Source organism: Protopterus annectens, chromosome 6.part0 (assembly GCF_019279795.1).
Source record: "Protopterus annectens isolate FY-2018-M chromosome 6.part0, PAN1.0, whole genome shotgun sequence".
NCBI classification, from domain to species: domain Eukaryota; kingdom Metazoa; phylum Chordata; order Ceratodontiformes; family Protopteridae; genus Protopterus; species Protopterus annectens.
The window spans coordinates 1,107,498,648-1,107,520,934 of record NC_056737.1 but is presented as its reverse complement, the minus strand read 5'-3'; the positions used below and the strand labels follow the sequence as shown (position 1 = coordinate 1,107,520,934).

The window sequence follows — 22,287 nt, the reverse complement described above, 5'->3', positions numbered from 1 at the left end:
AACATGTTTAAAAATGGTGAAAATAATATATTTAACAAAAGACTTTATGTTAAATGAGGTATCACATATAAAAATATTAGGAATATTAAATGTCCTGTCCTAAAAACGTTGTTAATTCTACATTACACATAGTGTCACAAGATGAAAAAAAAAAACTTTTAAAATACATATATATAACATTTCTTTACAGTTTATTGACTTGCAAGAAAAATATAAAACTAGAAAGAGTTGTTAGACAAGTAAAATTAGAAATTTGATAAGTTTTTCCAGTAGCCCCATTCTTTAATCTGGGTTCTACCATTATGGGCTGGTATTATGGAGACATTATCATTTAAACCTGGGGGAAATTGGCACAAAGCCTAAGTTGCCATAAAAGTTCCTTTTTACTAAGCTGATTCTTCCAATCCCCCCATGTTCAATGTGTACATTGTCCAATACACTAAATTTAAAACCATGAAAATGTACACAATTTACAGAATGCCTATACAATGCATTGGTTTCTTTTTTATTTTTTAATTCATACATGTGTTCATAGATCATGCGTCTAAAAGATCTCTTTGTCTTTCCGACGTAGTATGCTGGGCATGTGTCACACATTGCTAAATATATTATCCTCTGGGAATTACAATTCCCATTCCTGAAGATAATATTAGTCCTAAGTCTATCATTCAGTATAATACCAGTTTCCCTGAAAATAAAACCACACTGGGAACAACAGCCACAGCATCTAGTACCTTTACCATTATCATGTTCCCTATGTGTTGTAGAGGTTTCTACCAGTTTTTTAAGGTTCATCCCTACTTTTGTAGTAAAGAAGGGTTGATCACCCACAATGTGGTAAATATCCTGGTTAGTCCTAAAGATACTCCAATTCTTTTGTAGGATATGTTTGATATTCTTAGATAACACACTATGTTGTATCATACATCCTTGTGTGTATTCAACAGATTCAGTAAGGGATTTTGATTTACCCATGTGTACTTTTAAAAGGGGTCCTGTCCCCAAACGTGGTTTGTACTTCTTACCCCACTCGTTGTAAACACCATCCAAAATAGACTCGACCATGCCTCTAGGATACCCCCTTTCAATAAACATACTCGTCAACATAGAAAATTCCTTTTTAACATCATCTAGTTCAGAGGTCATATAAGCAATGCGTATAGCTTGACCTTAGATGATGCTTTTCTTTTGTGAAAAGGGGTGATGGCTGGAAAAGTGAAGGTAAGAGTTACAAAAAGTACTTTTACGAAAAACCCTAGATTTAAAACCATGTAAACCATGGGAAATCAATGTATCCAAGTAGAAAATGTGTTGCTCATGATAAGAAAACATAAATTTAAGGAAGGTAGTAGTCCCATTCAGATATTCTATAAATTTGGGAATATTGTCCTTGTCCCCCTTCCATAAAATAAAAATATCATCCAGGTATCGGTTATATAGCAAAATATGTTCTGCCCACCAGGTGCTGTTAAAAACATAATTAAGCTCCCATCCAAGAAGTACTGTGTTGGCATAAACTAGAGCACACACTGCTCCCATAGCTACTCCAGATATTTGTTGGTAATACTGCCCCTCAAAACAGATACAATTATAGTCTAATACAATATACGTCAGTTCACAAATCAATGTAACCTCATCATGAGTCACAGTAGAGTCAAGGAATAAAACCTCTTCAAAGTATTGCATGCCTTCTTTTTTAGGAATACAAGTAAATAAATCCGTGACGTCTATAGTCAAAAAAGTTAAATCAGGGCTCCATATGTCATGACTATGTTGTCCCAAAAACTCCCGAGAGTCCCTGACTAAATGTGGAACCCCTTCTACAATGTGCTTCACCTTATTCTCCACAAATATAGACAAATTATGGGTCTTAGACCCTCTGGCAGAAACTATTGGTCAAAAAGGGGGCATACATACACTCTTGTGTACTTTGGGTATACCAAATATAACAGTGACCCTTGGGTGTGTATTAGTCAACAAATTGTAAATGTTCTGGTCTATACGTTGGTCCAAGAAAAATTCTTGTAGGAAGCTGTCAATGCACTGGTAAGCAATATGTATCTGGTTAATGGATACCTGAAGATAATTGTCCTGGTTGAATAGCAAATCTTGAATAATATTAATATAATCAGTAGTGTTAAAAATAACAATACCCCTCCCTTGTCAGGGGTCATGATACGAACTGACCTATCCCCTCTAATTTGATTTAACAAAGTCCTCTCCTTTGGGTTAAGATTAGTAACAAATCGTTTATGTCCTGCCCAAAGTTGATATAAATCTTCCTTAACTGCTTTCTCAAATGTATATATGAGGGGGTGTAGGGGTGGATTGTAAGAACTAGTTTTTTTAAGCCCACCCTTACAAGTATTTAATCCATCCTTCCTGGAAAACATAACCTGAAAAATCAATTTTCTGGTATAAAAATGAATAACCAAGAGACCATCAGCAATGTCAGGAATTTTGGCAGGTACAAATTTGAAACCCTTTAAAAAAAGAGAAAAATATTCCTCAGTAATGAATCGGTCAGTATAGTTGTAAATATTAAAGCCTTTAAAAGTGTGAATAATATTTTCTCCCTCAACACTGGAAGATGGGGTTAGTATTTGTTCCTGCCCCTCCCCCTGTATGAACAATTCCTAAGGTACTGTCCCATGTGACTGTATCCATAATTCCTGTTTGCTAATCTTTCCGAGTGACGTAGGGGTGGGGAATCCTCATTGACCATCCCTTCTTGTACCTCCCCAAACTCAAATTCATTATTAACAAGTGTGTCATCATTAAAAAATTGTTCTTCTTGTTCAACAAAATCAACAGTATCCTTCAACAGTATTTTGTTTGTAGTATAAACCTCTTTAGAGTGATAATGTTTTATACCCCTACTCAGTTTCCTACTTTTTTATGGTATAAAATATTGCATTTCTATCATTTCTTTGCCTACTTTAACTTAATTCAAAGATCTTGCTCAGAACACCTTTTCATAAATCTTTTGCATGCATGCCTCTGGCCTACCTTACTCATATTCTCAAACTTTCATTGTTTGTTTTTCTTATCCATTGTACCCATAATATTGTTTTCCTCTGTAATATTGTTAATTTGTCTCTATTCGTATGTATTTGCATGTCTGTTTGGGGCTTTTCCCCTCGGGTCTCCACTGAAAAAGGGTAATTCTTACCCAGCTGGACCAACCCGGTTAACAAATGCAAATAAATAAATAAATAAATAAATTTCTTCTCTACCCTTTCTAAAACCTTTTGATACAACATTTCGTATTGATCAAAAAGCAAGTCACTAGTAATCTGTGCATTTAATAAAGCTAGTTCATTCTGTAATTCAACTTGCATTTTATCATGGTAAACCAACACTTTTTGCAACAATTCAATACCCCATCTGTTAAACATATTAGTAAAATCTTCAACAATACAACTGTCATTATATATACCAAAGGGGAACTTGAGCACACACAGTCCTTGCGGTACCACTTTAACTTTAACATATTCCCTAAAATATTTTGAATCAAGCTGTGAAGTTTTAAATGTGTAACTTTTTTCAAAAGTATAAATTGTGTCCTTTAGAGATTTATAATGCATATTGTCCACATTTGATGTTTTACTCCGAACATCCGAAGTTTCCCTAGAAAAAGTATAGTTTTTATTTATAACACAAATTTAGAATTGGAATTGGCCTAGAGTGAATGAATTTGTAGAAAAGTTGGTTAAGGCTATATTTCTGTCCACACTGAATTTCGATAAGTGTTATTGGCAAATACAGTCAGTTCCAGCAAATAACAAGAATACAGCTTTAACCATACCTGATGGCCTTTTCATTATAAGGTGATCTTTTGGACTTCATGGTTCACAGCAACATTTCAGAGGCTTACTGACCAGATTCTCATACCCCTGTAACAGGTATGCAGCATATCTGGGCAATGTAATTTTTTTTCTGAAAATGGGAAAGTCACCTTCCCAATATCAATTTATTCTAAATTCCTTACAAGCTGGATTAATAGCTTACTCAGCCAAGTGTAAACTGGACATGGTTAAAGCCCAGTATTTGGCCGTGATAGGAAGTGGGGTAACATAAGCCCAGTTAGGAAAGGTATTGTCCCGTACTTGTCATCAAAAACAGAAAAAAAAAAGAATAAAAGTCAAAGATATTTTTGGATTGGCCAAATGCAAGTACAAATTTATACCCAATTTCACAACTATAGCACCCCTTCAGTGTCTCCACAGTGAGAGAATTATGCCAAGCTTACCAGCTGCGTTTTATTACTACAGCCATTTCAGTTTTAAATAATGCACCTCCCAGAAAGACATCATCTAAGGGAAGATGGACGGTCACAGGCCTATTCTCATCCACGTGTTAGAACCAATATTTCAATACAGGAATGGAGTATCATGTAAAACAGTGGCTGCTTTGCCAGTTCCAAAAAAACGGTAGGCTTGTCAGGCACATGATTAATTTTATAAGGATTTCTGTGGAGGAATCCCAGCAACTTAGAGATAAAGAAGATGTACTTGGGAAAGTGGAGCTACTACCTAGTAATAAAAAGTTTGATGGTTATTTGCCTGTGTGGGAATCTGCTAGGAGTTTTCCCTAACTGTGGAAGTGTTATTGTGTGCAATGTCAAGGTGCCAAAGGGAAGTACCTTTGAGCCTTGAACATTTAAGGGTCCACTTTCAGAGATTGTTTATGTACTGTGCTGCTTGAAGGAGGTCATTGTCAGCTGTTATTTTCAGCAAAGTCTACGAGTACTGTTTTTTTTTTTGTCCTGAATAGCATGTTTCTGTTCATCTCACCTGTAAATGAATCCATGTTGAACCTTGAAGAGATGATGGTTAACTGTGTTTCTGTGAGCACTACTGAAATTATTAATTATTTTTGTAACTCTCACCTACCACTGATCTCCTATACATGTCTATGCTCATTAGCTGCTGTGATGTTTTCAAAGAAGAGATGACGTTCTTCATGATGCTTTCGGCACTCCTAGTGCATGTAAATGCTTATCAATGAAATACTTGTATAGGATATCAATTCCCCTCCCAAAATGGTACAATAACATCAGCAAAGACATGAATCTCTCCAAATTACCACCCAGTCCCCAGTAAAGTGAAAGCCCCAGAGTCCTGCATCAGCTGCTGAATTATTATTCAGACCTCATCATACACTGTACCTATAAATCACCAGTATTACAGGCAGACACAGCACCTTGGGAAGTAAGGACGTATGCTACCTACTGAAGGCCTTACGCCAGGTAATTTTAGTACTGAACTGATATCTTTTCCAGTCAGCCACCCCAACCTCATCTCAGTGCTGCTAACGGCCCTACGGAATCACTCCCTAACTTGCAGTAGAGGCATTTTTATCTCCCCAGACAAAACCCATCCCTAGAACGTTTTACACTTTTCAGAGTGCAAAACACAGTACCACTTCTGATCCTGCAAATATTCTCTTACCTTCTTTTCAAATTATTTACTGCCCTGTTTCTTTATGATTTTATTTCTGTTTTTTTTTTTTTTTCAAACAATCTACCTTCATAACTCATAGCTCTTGTCCTAATTTTCATAAATAAGTTTCTCTAGAGTTTTCAGTAGTTTGTTTATTGGTTGCTGCTTAGCCCTCCAACCACTATGGACAGCAACAGATTTCCTGGCTGCTTTTTGGTCACTGCATTCCTGCAGCAAAGTTAGTAATTCCTATTGTGCGTTACCCCTTTGCATACAGAATATGCATAGTGGAGATGATATTCCTTAACAGACTAATTGGTAGGATTCTGTTAATTAAAAACTGAACACTAATATACTGAAATTAATCTAATCTACTGCAAGGTCTCAGTCCATCCTTCTAAACTTTTTAGGTGTCCTTTTGAGATGTTTCACTGCTGTTTATCCTTTCAGACAGCCGTTTCATCTCCAAACAAGCCCATCTACTTAAAGGAAAATCTCATCTGCAATGGAAAAAATACATATGTTTTCATATCTTGATTCTCTACGTACTATTAACACATCAGAATCACTGTTCATCATATCTGCATTTATTTTCCTCCAAACTGGATGTAATAGGTACAACCATACTGAAATGATTCTGGTTTTCAGTTTCTTTGCCCTCCTTCTACAAGGATACAGTTTGGGTCTGTATAATATGACACATCCCAGATGCAATAACAGAGTTTTCCCTCCATTTAGTTACAGACACGGTGCTGAGAGACGCTGACTTTTCAGCTTCCTTTGGGAGTTGACGTTCGGGTCGCCTGAGGGCAGGAAGTCCCACACCAAGAATGCTGCAACATGGAAGAGAAGGACATCTATGGTTATGGTAAGATTTTACACAACTATTCTTTATTAAGCAACTATTAAGCCTGTACTGTATAAATATTAATTATCAGTTACTGTATAAGGTCTGCCCTAGGCGTGAGTGCGTGCATGTGTGTGCCTTATGTGGAAGGTTGGGCGCCGGGCTGGCAACTCGACACCGTAAAAATTCCACTGCCAATCATGAGCGGACAAGGTGATCCGCTGTGGCGACCCCTAACTGGGAAATGCCTAAAGAGACACTGATTTTGATTTTAACCTGACAGAAGTCCTTCTTTGTCCATTTACATTTTCTTCAATATAAGAGTTGGAAATGGGGTTCTGTTAAGTGTTCAAAGCTGAACATTTCATCACCTCTGCAAGGTGCTAAAGCAGTCAGTAAAAGGACAGAGAGGAAGGCAAATGACACCTGTCTGTAAATTTGGTACTAAAGCTTAATTTTGTACTTAGATGGATAAAACTCAACTTACACTGGCCAAAATGAGAGTATCCGTCCTCCTGTCTTTTACGCAGTGCTTAAGCGTACTTCTTTATTTAAAGATTTATCCACGAAAAAAATCTTTGGGGGGAGAAAAAATGGTGACACTAACTGCTTACAGCATTTTCCTAACCTTAGCAAAACAGGGTTGCAGGATATAAAATTGTAGGCATTGACAAACGGAGAAAACGAAATCTCTTTTTGTCTAGCCTAGGTCATACAGACTGAAAAACCATGACATTTGAATGGGGGGGGGGGAGTAAAAGGTGGGCCATTTATGATCTGTAGCAGGGAAACAAGTGGAAATGGAAAACAAATGAAAGCTTTGAGGAGTTTTAAAGCACTAAACAATGCCTTGAAACTATAGGGAGAAAAATAAAGTACAGTTGTGTACACTTACCATAAATGTAGATGTTCAAGTGTATTCACTGTTGCAGTCATTACATTTGGGTAATCTGCTGGCAGATTGCCCTCAGTCGGTCTTGAGTCCTGCATCAGTTGCTGTCTTCTCTTCCATGACGTCAGGTCATCAGGGGGTATATAACATGCAGCCGATGCCATTTTCTTTAGTTTTTCTTGCCCCGATGTCAGGTGCCCCCAAAAAGGTAGCAAAATTACATATATGTATATCTATATATATATATATATATATATATATATGCATCAATATAACTTTACCTTCATCTACAAGCAAATACACCACATAGGTTGTAGAAGATAGAGAAGGAAAGAAACTTCAGAACGACAAGGGGATGGCGGGAGGGTAACCTGGACTGCAACAGTGAATACACTCGAACATCTACATTTAAGGTAAGTGTACACAACTATACTATGTTCTTAATGTTTCACTGTTGCAGTCATTACATTTGGGTAGAATCCCAAAGCTATGGTTGGGAGGCTGAAGCTAAACAGCATTAGGTGCGGCTATAAGGCCCTGCAGCACTGCAGTGGCAAAGCCTGCCCTGGACTTAGAGTAGAGAGGCAAATGGTAATGCTTTGTAAAGGTGTGAACAGAACTCCAAGTAGCAGCCTCTAGAATGTCTTTGGTTGGTACTCCTCTGAGAAAGGCTTCTGAAGTAGCTGCAGCTCTGGTGGAATGAGACCTAGTGCCCTTGGGCACAGGTTTACCATGGTGTAAATAGCAGAAACGGATGCAGTGGCTTATCCACTTTGAAATTGTCTGCTTTGAAATAGCCTTTCCTTCTGACCCTGCAGCATATGACACTAGTAATTGCTCAGTTTTTCTTAGAGCTTTTGTCCTGCTCAAGCAGAATCTTAGCTGTCTGTGTACGTCCAAGGAATGCAGAATTCTCTCCCCCTTGCTCTGCGGATTTGGATAAAAAGTTGGCAGATGAATTGTTTGGTTAAGAGCCACACTGGAAACCACCTTAGGCATAAAAGTAGGATTTGTCCTCAGAGACACCCTGTCTGGGTAAAATATGATAAAAAGGCTCTACAGCCATGAGGGCCTGTAGCTCTGAAACTCTTCTTGCTGAAGTAATTGCTAGTAGCAGAGTTGTTTTCCATGAAAAGAACTTTAGATCAGCGGTAGCAGCTGGTTCAAATGGAGGCAGGGTGAGCTTTTCCAACACACAGTTGAGGTCCCCATGCAGGTAATGGTGATCTTCTAGGAGGCTTTACATTTTTGGCTCCTCTAAGATACTGCTTTAGTAAAGGATGAGAAAAGATTGGTGGCTCTGTATTGTAATGAGCCAAAATAGCAGAGGCATGGATTTTGATTGATGAGAAAGATAGGCCTTTGTCAAGCATCTCAGTTAAGTATTGTAATATCGGAGTAATACTTGGTTCTGCAGTATCAGTTTCTTGTGCTTGATTCCAAGCACAGAATTTCTTCCATTTGTCAGCATAAGATTTTCTAGTACTAGGCCTTCTGGCTTCCAAAATGACATCCATCACAGCTTTACTGAGAGGTGGTGGTTGTATGACTACATGATTAGCCATGCTGCCAGGTTCAGAGTCTGTAGTTGATTGTGCAGGATCTGATTGTTTTGCTGGGACAGTAGTTGTGGTTTTTGAGGCAAGATCCAAGCTGGGTATTGAGCCAAGTTCCTTAGGATTGGGTACCAGTATTGGCAGGGCCAGTCCGGGGCAATTAATATCATCTTTGCTTCTCTTGTCTGACTTTTAGGAGGACCCTGGGTAGAAGAGGCAGAGGAGGAAAGGCGTAAACTGATAGGGTTTTCCAACTGAAGGATAGGGCGTCCACTTTCCATGCTTGTCTGTGATAAGTCCTTGTGCAGAATCTTTTCAATTGATAACTTTGAGGAGAGGCAAATAGATCTATGCTGGGCTCTCCCATTTCTCTGTTATCATGCTGAAGACTTGTGGATTTAGTTTCCACTCGTGAGGATCCATAAGGTTTCTGCTTAAATCGTCTGCCAGAGTGTTTTGTTTTCCTGGCAGGAATTGAGCTTGAAGATGTATTTGGTAGGTCAAAGCTTTGTCCCACAGTGCCATGGCTAATCACTAAAAGGGGTATGAGTGTGTGCCCCCTTGCTTGTTTATATACCACATGACTGTGGTGTTGTCCATCTTTATCAGTAGTTGTCCTGGATGAAGTAAGTCCTTGAAGGCTGTTAGGGCATTTTGAACAGCTAGCATCTCTTTTTGGTTGATATGAAGATGCATTTGTTTTGGTGTCCATAAGCCCTGAATGCATCTTCCTGCCATGTGGGCCCCCCAGGTATAATCTGATGCATCTGTTGTTAAGGTTTGGCTGGCAGGGGGAAGAGTGAAGGGCAGTCCCATGTTTTGGTGACATGCCTTTGCCCACCATAGAAACTCCTGTTGCAGGTAGGGAATGAGAAGAATCATTGTTTCCAGACTTGTGACAGTGTTGACTCCACAAACTTTTTAGGTACCATTGAAGTTTCCTCATATGCAGTCTTACATATGGAATTAGTAGGATACAGGATGCCATGAAGCCCAGAGCCTGCAGAATTTGCCTTGCAGAAGACTGGGTTTTTGTTGTCATCAGTTTAAAGTAAGCAAGCAGTCAGTTGCCTTTGCTTGTCTGGCGTGAGGTAAGCCATCTGGGCAGTTGTATCCAAGCTTGCACCCAGGAATATTATCTTTTGAGAGGGTACCAGTTGTGATTTCTTTTTGTTTATTGTGTACCCTAGGCATGTTAGAAGCCTTTTCACAAACTCCAGGTGTCAAAGAAGACTGTCCTTGTTCTCTGCTTGAATGAGACAGTCGTCCAAGTAAGGATATATTTGTATACTTCTTTGTCTGCAAAATGCAATTACTGGTGCCAGGCACTTTGTAAAGACCCTGGGTGCAGTAAATAAGCCAAAGGGCAGTGCAGAGAATTGGTAATGCATTAAGCCAGCCTTGAATCTGAGGTATCTTCTGCACGATTGTCTTATTGGGACATGCAGGTATGCCTCTTTTAGGTCTAACGTCACCAGCCAAGCATTCTTGCCCAGCATGGGCAGAAGCTGCTGCAAAGTCAGCATTTTGAATTTTGGAATGTCCAGGTATGTGTTCAAAATCGATAAATCCAGTATTGGCCGCCAGGCCTTGTACTTTCTGGGTACCAAGAACAGTCGAGTAAAAACCTTGTCCTTTTTCCTGTTCTGGTACTGTCTGAATGGCCCCCATGTCCATGAGGGATGTTACCTGTTTCTGTGCCTCTGCCCATTGATTTTTTGGCAGATCTGGCCAACCATTTGCCATTGGCAGAGTATGGAAATGGAATCTGTATCCCTGTGCTACGATGTTTAGTACCCACTTGTCCTGGGTTATTAACTGCCAATTTTGAGCAAAAAGTGCTAATTTTCCCAATATGGGTGCTGCCAAAAGACAGGTGCTTGGTGCAGGCAGAGGGAAGTCGTTGGGATTGCTTTCTGTAGGTTTGCACTTTATCTCCTCCAGATTTGGAGGTGGAAGCGCCCCATTGCTTTGACCTGTATGAATCTTGCGCCTGGTATCTGGAACCTTTAGGGCGTCTGGATTTGCCCCTTTGAGCTCTGTCTGACACAGGAAAGGACCAATTTTTTGTAGGCCAGTGTCTACTGAATCTTGGTGGCTGCACTTGTAAGAAGTCTTTAACAGTTTGCATAGACTTAGCTTTGTCTTCCATTTTCTTTAAAACCTCTTCTGCCTTAATACCAAACAGAGAATCATGCTGTAAAGGTGCATCTAGCAATTTAGCTTTAACATGATTAGGTAAACTTTGTTCCTATAACCAGACATGCCTCCTAATCACAGAACCAAAAACTGAGGCCCTGCAGGAGGCCTCTAAGGAATCAAAACCACATTAAAAAGTATGCTTTCCAACTTGTTCAGCTGCATGCAATAATTCCTGCAATTCTTTATTTTCTGCACATTCTGAAATCAACATCATTTTCTGTTTCAGCAATCCCATAACATGTTGTTGGTACTTAAGCATATGAAATTGACAGTTTAAGGCCCTGATTGACAAGGTTGCAGATGTATAAACCTTTTTTCCCCATCTGTCTAGTGCCCTTGAATCTCTGTCAGAGGGAGTAGGATTTTTTGCTGTTGAGGCCTTAACTCCCTTTGGACCCTATGAAATAGTTTCAGGATCAGCAGCAGGGTTTCTAAATAAAAATTTATGAGAGTCAGGGACCCTGTAATATCTGTCAGGCTTACTGGGAGCCGGAGGTAAGGAGTCAGGGGTCAAGCTTGACTCCGAAAACACATCATCCACGATGTCTAAAACAGGGGGAATGGCTAAAGGCTTGTGCTGAGGGAGAAGAAGGAAAACCCTGAGCCTCTTTTTTGATTCTGAGAAGTCTTGACTCTCCCAGTGAAAATGCTCCCTCAAAGTATGCAAGGTTTCTCCAAATGAATAATCCTCAGGAGGAGATGCAGATGGAATAGACTCCTCAGCATCAGAATCCTCACAGGGAGGTATAGATAATTCCTGATCAGAAGAGGAATCAGAAGAAATAGAAACCTGATCTGAAGATTCATCATCAGTGTCTTGCCTAGGCCTCTTATCTGGAGGGGGATGGGTACCCCTGATCAAGGTAATAAGGTCTTCAGCCATTTTGATCATCTGTTTTTTAGGCATAGAGGCCTGTGCATGTGGCTCATGCATCAGTTTTTTAGTTTTAGAAGTTGCTTTTGTCTTTGGTTTTGCAGCTGTCGGTTTGATATACAAATGTTGAGGTCTGAATACACCCTCAGAAGCCGGTGCCTGCTCAGCGGCTCAGGACCCATCTGAGGGAGATACATCCGTCGGTCCAATACCTTGAGTATCTTGTGGCATGCCGGACTCCACGTGGGTGTCGGTAGAGGTCTGCGACTTGAAGGTAGCGGGTATCAGGGGCTGCGAAAGCGCCTCACTGAGTACCGGCGAACAGGCGACTGGCTTAGGAGAAGCTTCGTCATAGGTTTTGGATCTCGACTGCCTTTCTCTGTCGTTTTCTTTGCGTTTTTTATGTACTCCGGTAGTTGGATTGCTATCCAATGACATTTCTGGGTAGTTAAATCTGTTTCCAAAATATTTTGATGCAAAAATATACAGACGCTTAATAGTGCGCTGGTTAAATCTAGCACAAAACTGATAGCCAAGCACGTTGTGATCAGGGCCTAGGCAAGGAATACAGTATAAATGGAAATCCTTATGAGGTATTTGCTTCCCACAAGTAATACAATTATTAACTTTTTCTGACATCAGTAAAAAGCAAGAAAAAGGTTTCCGCAACGGGGTACTTAGCTTTAGTGAAGACTTCGGTTCTGAAACTCAAACTCGAATATTTCAGTAGTCGGCCGACCGGCACTTGCGAAATGCTTCTGCTTTGGGCACCGCGCAGCAAGAAAGACTAAAGAAAATGGCATCGGCTGCATGTTTTATACCCCTGACGTCATGGAAGAGAAGACAGCAACCAACGCAGGACCCAAGACTTTGGAATTCAGGCCAACTGAGGGCAACCTGCCAGCAGATTTCCCAAATGTAATGACTGCAACAGTGAAACACAAAGAACATCTGTCTGACAAGATTAACTGGAAGACCAAGTTTTCTTTTAAACTGCCAATTTATAGTACTAGCAGCAACCATACAGCAAGAAAAGACCAACAAGAGGCATGACACTGTATGGAAGAGATCCATAACAAGGTCTCAATGCAGGACACTTGTGAAACTTTTCTTCTGTGATTTACCATCGTTTACAATTACTCACAGTTATCCTGTCTTTACAACAGAGTGCTAGACATCTGACTATATTCCTAGCCCAGTCACTGCCCCCAGGCTTAAGCACTGGTGCTACCTACAATGTCAAACCTTAGGAAAAATCAAAACACAGAACATCTAGGAGCATTACTTTTATCCACGTAGTCTGCTAGACAGCCAAACAGTCTATTACCTTTGTCTAGCACAACCTCCCTATTACAGAAATGTGCAGTTCACTATCTTAGAGAAAGTATGCTCCCCAAAAAAATCATTTACTCTGATGTAAAGACTGCAACAGCTTCCAGACAACAGCAGGTAAAATGAATGCATCTGCTGCTCCAAGCTGGCTTCTCTGTCCCTGTTTAGGAAGGTCCCCTAACACTAGCCAGTTCTTGAGCTGACCCCAAACTGATTAAGGTGAATTTGGCCTTTTCTGTAGGTTCAATACCTTAAACACTCTCAAAAGAAACCCATCTAAACTGGAGGCAGCTGCTTCATTGGATACACAGCTGTATAGGACTGCCAAGCAAATTGTAACATTCAAGTATATTTTTTATGTGAAGGAAAACATGTCATCCCCTACCATTCTGTCTATGGTACATCCATACTGGATAACTGCATAAATGATGCAGTAGTACATTAAAACTTAAAACGCATCCCTTAAACATCACAAAGAAGGTAAATGCTGTGTAGTCTTATGCAATACAGGAAAATGTCCTGTAGTCTTATGCGATACAACGCCTGACATTTGCTCCAAGACAGAATGATGAAGGAAATAACACTGGCTGCAATAATAACAATGGAACCACAAACCAGTCTACCTAAAACACGTACCAAACTTCATTAACACTGAAAGTAACAGGAAAAAAGAGGTGGGCGAGTCATTCAATCACACCTCTTACTTAAATATGCTAATTTCACAGTTGCTCACCTGTGGAGAAAGGGCAATACCAAAGGCAAGCAAAAGCATGCTTGTTCTCCATCAACAACCCTGCTGCTAAAAATAGCAAATTTCAGTAACACAGGCTTTAGTGGAAAAAATACTTCTTACTCCCTCAGTCCTATTCTTAAAACAAAATCAAATACAACCATGACTGGAAACATCAAAGAACCAGACTGCAGAGCTCACACTAAAAACAGAGTGAATCACTGTAAGTGCTTTTTTGGTTTCTCTGCTCTGATACCTAGAAGTTCTGGGCAGGTTTCAATAAACTCCTTTATTCTGGTAAGTCCTCTACCCCGACCCCAGAGAAACTTATTGGTAAAGATCCTGTAGAAATAGCCAACACTTTCAACACTTTTTTCACTGAGACCATCCAGTCACTAGCCAGTCAGCTACCTTCTTCTTCCCCCTCCATTACTACTTCTACTGCCAAAGACCCACCTTCCTTTAACCTCCAACCTATACCCACCTCCTATATCAGAACCCTATTGAAAAAACTCAAACCATCCACTCTATCGGCTGATCGACTCCCACCTGAATACCTACAAATAGCATCAGATGTTATAGCCTACCCCATTTCTATCTTAATTAACAGGACTATTACTGAAGGCACAATCCTCTCTTTGGAAAATTTCCCATGTCATCCCTCTTCACAAGGGGTTCATCCACAGAAACCTCTAACTATCGTCCGATAGCAATACTGTCACCTATTGCAAAATTAATGGAAAGATGTGCTCACAAACAACTCCTACATTATCTCACGCTAAATAATCTTTTGTCCAAAACCCAGCATGGTTTCCGCCCTCATCATAGTACTACCACAGCTCTCCTATCCTTTGTTGACACAATCAACAGCAACCGTAACAAACAAATTACTTCTGCTCTATTCTTGACCTGTCAAAAGCCTTTGACATGGTCAATCATCAACTCTTACTACAAACCCTTGATAACCTTCACCTTGATAATCCAGCCCTAAACTGGTTTAATGCTTACCTCTCTGGTAGACAACAGGCTGTCCAGTGGCAAAGTAAACTATCCCACTTACTACCTAATAAAATAGGAGTTCCCCAAGGTTCCATACTTGGCCCCTTCTTTTCTCTGTATTCATAAACGACCTCCACACAGTCATTCCTAAAGCCACCTGCATTCAATATGCAGATGACTCCACGCTGAATTGCTCTGACCCTCTTCAATAACCTCCAGAAAACCACCCAACACTGCTTTACTGAAGTGGAAAATGGTTTACTAAACGGAAACTTATCGTGAAACCCAAAAAACTAACCTACTACTAATTCCCCACTTTAGCCTCTTCTTTAGGGCTATACCTCCACTCCCTAACAATATGACCTTCCACGCTCAGTCCACTAATGGGACCATCATTGAGCCTGTCACCAACACCAAATTACTAGGTGTCACAATCGACCATAAACTCAAATTTGCTACCCACATCAGCCAAACTATAAAACAGTTAACAAGAAACTTGGTTCCTTGTACAGAATTAAGAACTTTCTTATGCCCCATACTAAACTAACTATCGCACTCACCTTCTCTCCACCCTACTTTATGCCTCTCCAGTATTTTCCTTCCTCAAAAACTGAGCTTAACAAACTCTCTGTTGCTTACAACCACATTGCCAGATTCAGAACTGGTGAACCATACACCATTGCCTTAACCTAAGAAAACTTGGCTGGTTAGAACTCCCAAATCTTCTTAAGTTTAACCAACTTAATGAAGCATTTAAAATTATCAATGAACCAGAAAAACCCTCATTGGCCAAACTTTTAACCCCTTATTCCAATCTAACTAGTCTTCGTTCCTCTAATAGTCTCATGGTACAAACAACTAAATCTAATAATTCAGGGGGTGATGCTCTCTATGCCAATTCAATAGGAAAACAATGGAATTCTCCTAATAACCTAAGACTAGCTACCTCTCAACCAATTCAAAACTAACCTTAAACTTTTCCTTAGCTCTCATTGGTTATGTCCATGCACTAAACCAGACTAAGTCTTTTGATCACTGCCTTCCTTCTTGCTGACCACTAACCTATTCCCTTTCCTATATACTACTGACTCTGTCATAATTAACTATCTTTTCTATTATTTGCTTTCTTTTCTAATTAGCCAATTCAATTGTATGTATACTTTGGCCTCACATGTTTTTTGTTCTCCTACAAAACTGTAATTTACTATGAATTCTAAATGTATGTTGATCACTGTGGAGCTTTTCTCCCCGGGCCTCTGCTGAAAAAGGATTTGTATCCAGTTGGACTAGCCCGGTAAACAAATGTAAAATAAATAAATAAATAGTGACTCAGCAAGGAACGGGGTCGACTTTACGTGCTCCTCCTGAAGTGTTGTGTGACTCCTGAAATTTTCCAACAAATTTTGACGGGCCACGTCTGGACGCCCATTTTAGTTGCATTATCCTGCTATATTCCCTAGAAGCACACGAGTGTTCAAAGCTGAAGTTGTTCATCCCTCCTTCTGTATTATGTGACCTGTACCTAGCAAGTAACCACAACTCGCACTATTTTTTCAGTCACTTACCTAGTGTGCTCTCTGTGCCCCACTCCCTTTATTAATTACTGATCAGCATCTAATTTTACTTCATTTACATTTTTTTTTGCTTCACCACTGGTTTTGAGATATACTCCCCATTCAGAGCTCTCCTGTTCTCCTAGGGCACTGGAGACCAACCTTTTATCTTTCATGGCTACACAATTACAGCGATTACTTGAATTGTTTCTTTCTAGCAAACTTTTAAGAACAGACAGAAAGCATCTAATAGCACATCAGAGGAGGGTAAAGCTATGAGCTGTTAATGAGGTCTGACTGGGTGCCCTGTGTCTGGTTCCCTCAGTTTCAGTTCTCAAGTCAAATAGTTTGTGAGTTACTCCTAAAAAGAGTTTATGAGTGCTTGGATTTTGTAGGTACCCGAAAGTGGTCTGTTTAGCGGGGTGGTGTACTGATCACAATAAACTACATAAATAAATAAATACATACATACATAAACAATTGATTTCAAAAATGTACTATTCTTGGAATAAGATGTTGTGCAAAGCTGACCAGCATCCATTAACAAAGGAAGTGACTTGCTGCAGTTTTTTTGCTCCAAGTATAATTTATTTTGGAATACATGGTAATAAATTAATAAAGCAGCCCCTTAATTCCCTTGCATATTTCTTCAACCCACCTTTCTTCTTTATTGAGAATCAAACCTCTACAGACGGCTGACCCCCCCCCCTTTTTGAAATGTTAAGATGATTGCAGAAAAAATATTTTGTCAGTTCTAAAGAAACTTCAATGCAGACAGTTTTGTTGTCATGATTCTGACACAGCTCCCTAAAAACAGTCTAAGTACACCTGTTCCAGGAACCACCATATCTGACTCACAGTTTTAAACTACAAAACCCTAAAGGAGCTACAGTGATTAGAACTCCCTCAATTAGTTACCACCAACTAGTGCTCACATTCAACATACTAAAGAATCCCCAGAAAACTCCAGCCCTAAACCAACTACTAAACCAATATTCAGCAAACTGTCCTCTACGCTCATCCAACAAAACCCTGCTCTGCATATCCAAAGCCAATAATACTGCAGGGAAAGCTCTTTTCTCTCATACCATCGCTAGGGAATGGAATAACCTCCCCCAAAATATCTCTTCAGCACCATCTACCTCACTGTTCAAAAAAGTCACTTAAGTCACACCTCTTGCAATCCTGGCTCTGTCCTTGTGTCACATAAATGCTTTCCTGCTCTCTTGCAAGTCTTGCTGCCTTCCTCGCCTTACTGCTTACTATCTCTATTATACAGTACTCAAATACTCCCATACAGGGCCTACTATGTGTAAATTATTATGTCTTGTGTGATGTCTCTCTGATTGCATCAGTTAATGTGGAGTTTTTTTTTCTCCCAGATACTGCCATCCAGTGTTTACTATGTGTAAATTAAGCTTGCTTGGAACAAACTATTGTATTATATATCTTTTTGATTGTATATTTACCACTGTACATGTTTGATGTGGAGCTTTTCTCCCCGGGCCTCCGCTGTAAATGGACCTTGTTCCAGTCAGACTTTCTCAGTAAACAAATGCAAAATGAAATAAAATAAAATAAATAAGAATACTTACTAGTCAACGTCAAAAGTGTTAGGTTAATAAATGAACCATATTATAGTCTTCCTTCCAAAGATGCCATCAAAGTCTCCTCACGCAGTGCTGTTGTAGTTCTTCTGGAGAGAGTGATTAGCTTCTCACTAAATGCTGTAACTTAGAGGATATGAGGCAGCTAGATTTATACAACATATTTCTGTTAATAATTTGGCAAATGGAACCAAAAGTCATATGGAAAAATATCACAGTATAGGGCATCAATTACACATGGTGGTGAACCAAGCCAATGACCACACAGTGAGCAAGCGAAATGATTTTCGGATTAATAGCATAATATCCACTACACCATCTAAGTGCAATGTACGTACTACAGTATGCTACGGTGTGACTGACAAAACACATGCATGCTCAGTAACTTACTGCTGAGAAGAGTTGCAGATCCAGGGGTAAGAGAGCTCACACGGTTATTGTAAGTATCAGGCATTATGTCCAAATTTTTTTTATGGCCAGCTTCCAGCAGGAGGATCTTTTTTCCACAAAAGTTGGGATCATAACCTAAAAAAAAAAAAAAAAAAAAAAAACGTAAAAAAGAGAATTTTTAATTATTTGCCTTTTTATTGACTGATAAGTTCAAGGGGGAACAGGGCAAAAACTATAAAGAAAAAAACATACATTAAGCTGAATTATCAAGACAGGGTTATGTTTGAAAGACAAATAATGATACGTCTTCTGGTATCCCATTTTACATGCAATTCTGAGGTTATACAATATCACAGTTGTGGAGCTAAACCCTTATAAAGAAAAATGCACTATAAGCAGAGTAGAGAAAAACTATGAAAAAACTGGATGGTACAAAGAAAACAAACTCTACTGCAACAATACAGACATTACAGAAGTGAAGAAAAAAAGAAGGGAGAGCTACAAATGCAAGTGAAATAAAGAACAGGGGTGCAGTTAGGATCAGTGAGCCGGTGAGACAGGAGGAGGGAGGAATTCACGCAGTAAGATAATCGGGGGAAGCAGGACAGAGACAGGAAGAGGGTGGAGGAAGATGAAGTGGAGACAATGGTTAGATAAACAAGGGGAAATGGAGGAAAAAATGAGTTACTTATTATAATGAGAGACCTGCAAAGAGGTCCTTCTTCAGTAATCCTTAGGAATGATGTCACAGACATTAGGGCCACTCAGCAAATGCTTGGAAACCTCCCTTCCCATCATGCATCACTGATCTCTCTCCAGGTCTTCAGTTATAGTGGTGAAGGAAGAAGGAAAAACAAAAGGCAAGATAAGCATGAAGCAGGTGTGTGTGTGTGTGTGTGTGTGTGTGTGTGTGTGTGTGTGTGTGTGTGTGTGTGTGTATAAAGATGGACCTTTACAGAGCTATTGTTACCATAAGTACATACATTTCTTATCGGATAAAAAAGAATACTTTGCTAATCCTCTTGAATGGCTACCATCACAGACAACAGTAGCCCTGAAGGAAGTCCTGAATATAGAAATACTATACAGCTTGGAGTGTCTCACAAACATGACTGGGGAAGATCAAGTTGTGTCTGCACAAATGCAACTGATAGTGGCATCATGGCAGAAGATGCACTACTGTTCTGATGGAATCACCTTTAGGAGCTGCAGGAAGAGGCATTCCATGTCTGCCGCAACAGACTTTGATGCGGTTATCTAAGCCAGCACTGCTGGAATACAGGGATAAAGCCCCGACTATAACTCATACGGCTTGTTCAATGAGCAGCTCAGGCACCTGCTGGAGCTGTCAGGGCAGTAGAGAGAAAAATGGCAAGTCCTTGCCTTTGTTGGGAGGATCAGGCTGATGTGTTGGTATGGGCAGGCTACTTTCTGTAATTCCACTGGGGACCACGGCATAGAACAGCAGCTTGGAAAAGCGGGATGAAATATATGGGAAGTGTTGTCACTAAGGAGGGGGAGGCAAGACCCCTAGACCATATCTCATGGCATGCAATGATCTATCAAATAGCACTGCTGGCATGCAAGGGGAAGACACCTTCAGTACAAGTAAAACAATGTCTGCAAGCAGCAGTGGCAACTCTCTGATTCACCCTCTTTCTGTGGATGCAACAGCACTCACTAGTATATGGGGTGGCTGGTAAACCTGGCCTCAACTGGAATCCAAAGATTAGTAGCACTGATAGTGGACAGTACAGTAGGGGCTTTCAAAGAGCCATGCTGTAACAGATCAGCCTCACAGACACAAATAATGACAATTATTTTTATTCAATGCAATTGGTTAACTTAACAAAGATGACAAGTATCTTGTCATCTCTGCAGAAATATTTGGTTCTCTACATCCAAAATTTACGTTGTCTGTGGACCTCCAAATGAACACGGTATTCATTATAGTTAGAATATACAAGGGGAAAAAAAACAGGCAGATTTACTGACCGATTCAAATTTGATCATATGGAAACTTTTGCCATGAAGGACAGATTTGTTCCAAGTTTTGTCATTTCTTTGTGGAAATTTAAGTAAGAAGGTTTGAGAGAAAGAGCCTGCAACTCACATATCCTCTTGGCTGAAGTGATAGCTAGCAGGAAGGAATTTTCTAGGATAGAAACTTCAGAGCCACAGTCACAGTGGGTTCAAACAGAACAGTATGGTTTTCAATCATAAAATGAATGCCCCAAGGAGGGACATAATCTCATATGGTAGGAGTAGGTAGAAGGAGCCTCATAAGAGCTTTACAGACTAAAAAATGCCGGAGAAGACCAGACATGAAGAAAAGCTAGAGGATGCTGCGGAATGGACCTTAATGTTGAAGTGAATGCAGAAAAGAATGCAAGATTTTACATACATAATACAAGATTAAAAATACAGTAAAGTACTGAACCAGATAGAAATGCAGGTAGATTTATCCTGGTAAGTCTATTGAGAAGGCCTGTAAGAGGAGAAAATGACAGAGACCACCCGCTCAGAGAAGAAAGGATCTTTAGCTATCATTGGCACCGAAACGTCAGGCTGTCAGTTTGCGGGTGTGAAGACCTGGATGTGCCTTAACTAAATGATGATGATGTCATTAATGGATACAGATGGTGGGCTTTCAAATGAAAAGAGGTTTCTCAAAAAACGAAATCATGCTTTGTCTAAGCAAGAATGACATTGCTCAGAGAAGTCTAGCTTTCTGGATGAGTTACAGGATTAGAATAAATAGGGGGAAAACATCATAAAGGAGTCCATTTGGCCATTTGTGTACTACAGCATCTCTGACCTTCCCGGGGAAGGCAGGAAAAAGAAGCCTGGACACTTGTAATACTGAATAAGTATTTGTAAGGTATCAGAATGCAGTGTCTGCCTGGTAAAGAAACGCCCTCTCTAAGGATATGGACTATTACTAAAAGACAGCAAGACTTGAGGGCTCACTGACACACTCTTACAGCCTCTCTATACATGGTAGGAATGTATTCTTTTTGGTTTACTGATACATGAGATAAATGCCATACTGTCTGATTGAAGGAAAATAACTCCTTGAGGCAGACTGTCTTGAAAAACCAAAAGGGTCAACAAAAATGCCAAAATTTCCATGATGTTAGTGTGCAAGTGAAACTTCTGAGGCGACCACATATCCTGCACTCTCTTCTCATGTTTTGAGAGTCTGGAGATGAAAATGGACTTCTGACTGGAGGTTGGAGCTGTCTAATTACCACTGCAGGGGCACTCAACAACCACTAAAAATTCAAAGTGGATTGGACAGCGACTTAAGATACTGGGACCACTGGACTCAAACTGTCCATTGAATGACCATCACGGGAAATGGAGCATAAAAATGGAAGCTTCAATTAGGAATAAGGTTGGTCTCTTTTTGAAGACCTTCTGTTTCAACTAGTCTGCCTTAAACTGCTTTCAACATTAACATACACTGCTTTGCAGGATAGTTCCTGCTGCATTTGAGAATTTAAGAATAATAAAAAAGATGATTAATAGATTCAATTTTCTTCATCTTTTCCTCTTTTTTAAATGTCTCATGGGAAGGGAGCCCAAATAAAAGAGTTCTTCCTTATTGTGACATCTAAAGGAGACCCTTGAAATCATACAGTGTCGCATTCTTACATCAAGCATGCCTACACAGTACTGATCCTGTTTAGAACCAGTTTGTTTACCTGGTTAACAAAAAAATAAACAAACAAATAACTATATACATCTGATATGTTACCATGTAGGTGTGGCAGTTCAGTGTCAAAGTTCATAGTTTAAGACATGCAAACCTTGCTACAGAGGTTCATCAACCTACTTTCCTTAGCACAGGGTAATACA

At 39.8% G+C, this 22,287-nt stretch overlaps 1 protein-coding gene across 3 annotated transcripts in view; it reads right to left on the bottom strand.

The window, feature by feature from the left end:
- The window catches only part of COQ6 (coenzyme Q6, monooxygenase), a 340,661-nt gene that overhangs the window by 253,943 nt on the left and 64,431 nt on the right, over positions 1–22,287 (bottom strand). For all 3 annotated transcript variants that reach the window (XM_044074721.1, XM_044074722.1, XM_044074723.1), the window contains exon 2: positions 18,427–18,561. In XM_044074721.1, the coding sequence (XP_043930656.1) occupies positions 18,427–18,561 (135 nt within the window). The remainder of the gene's footprint in view (positions 1–18,426; positions 18,562–22,287) is intronic.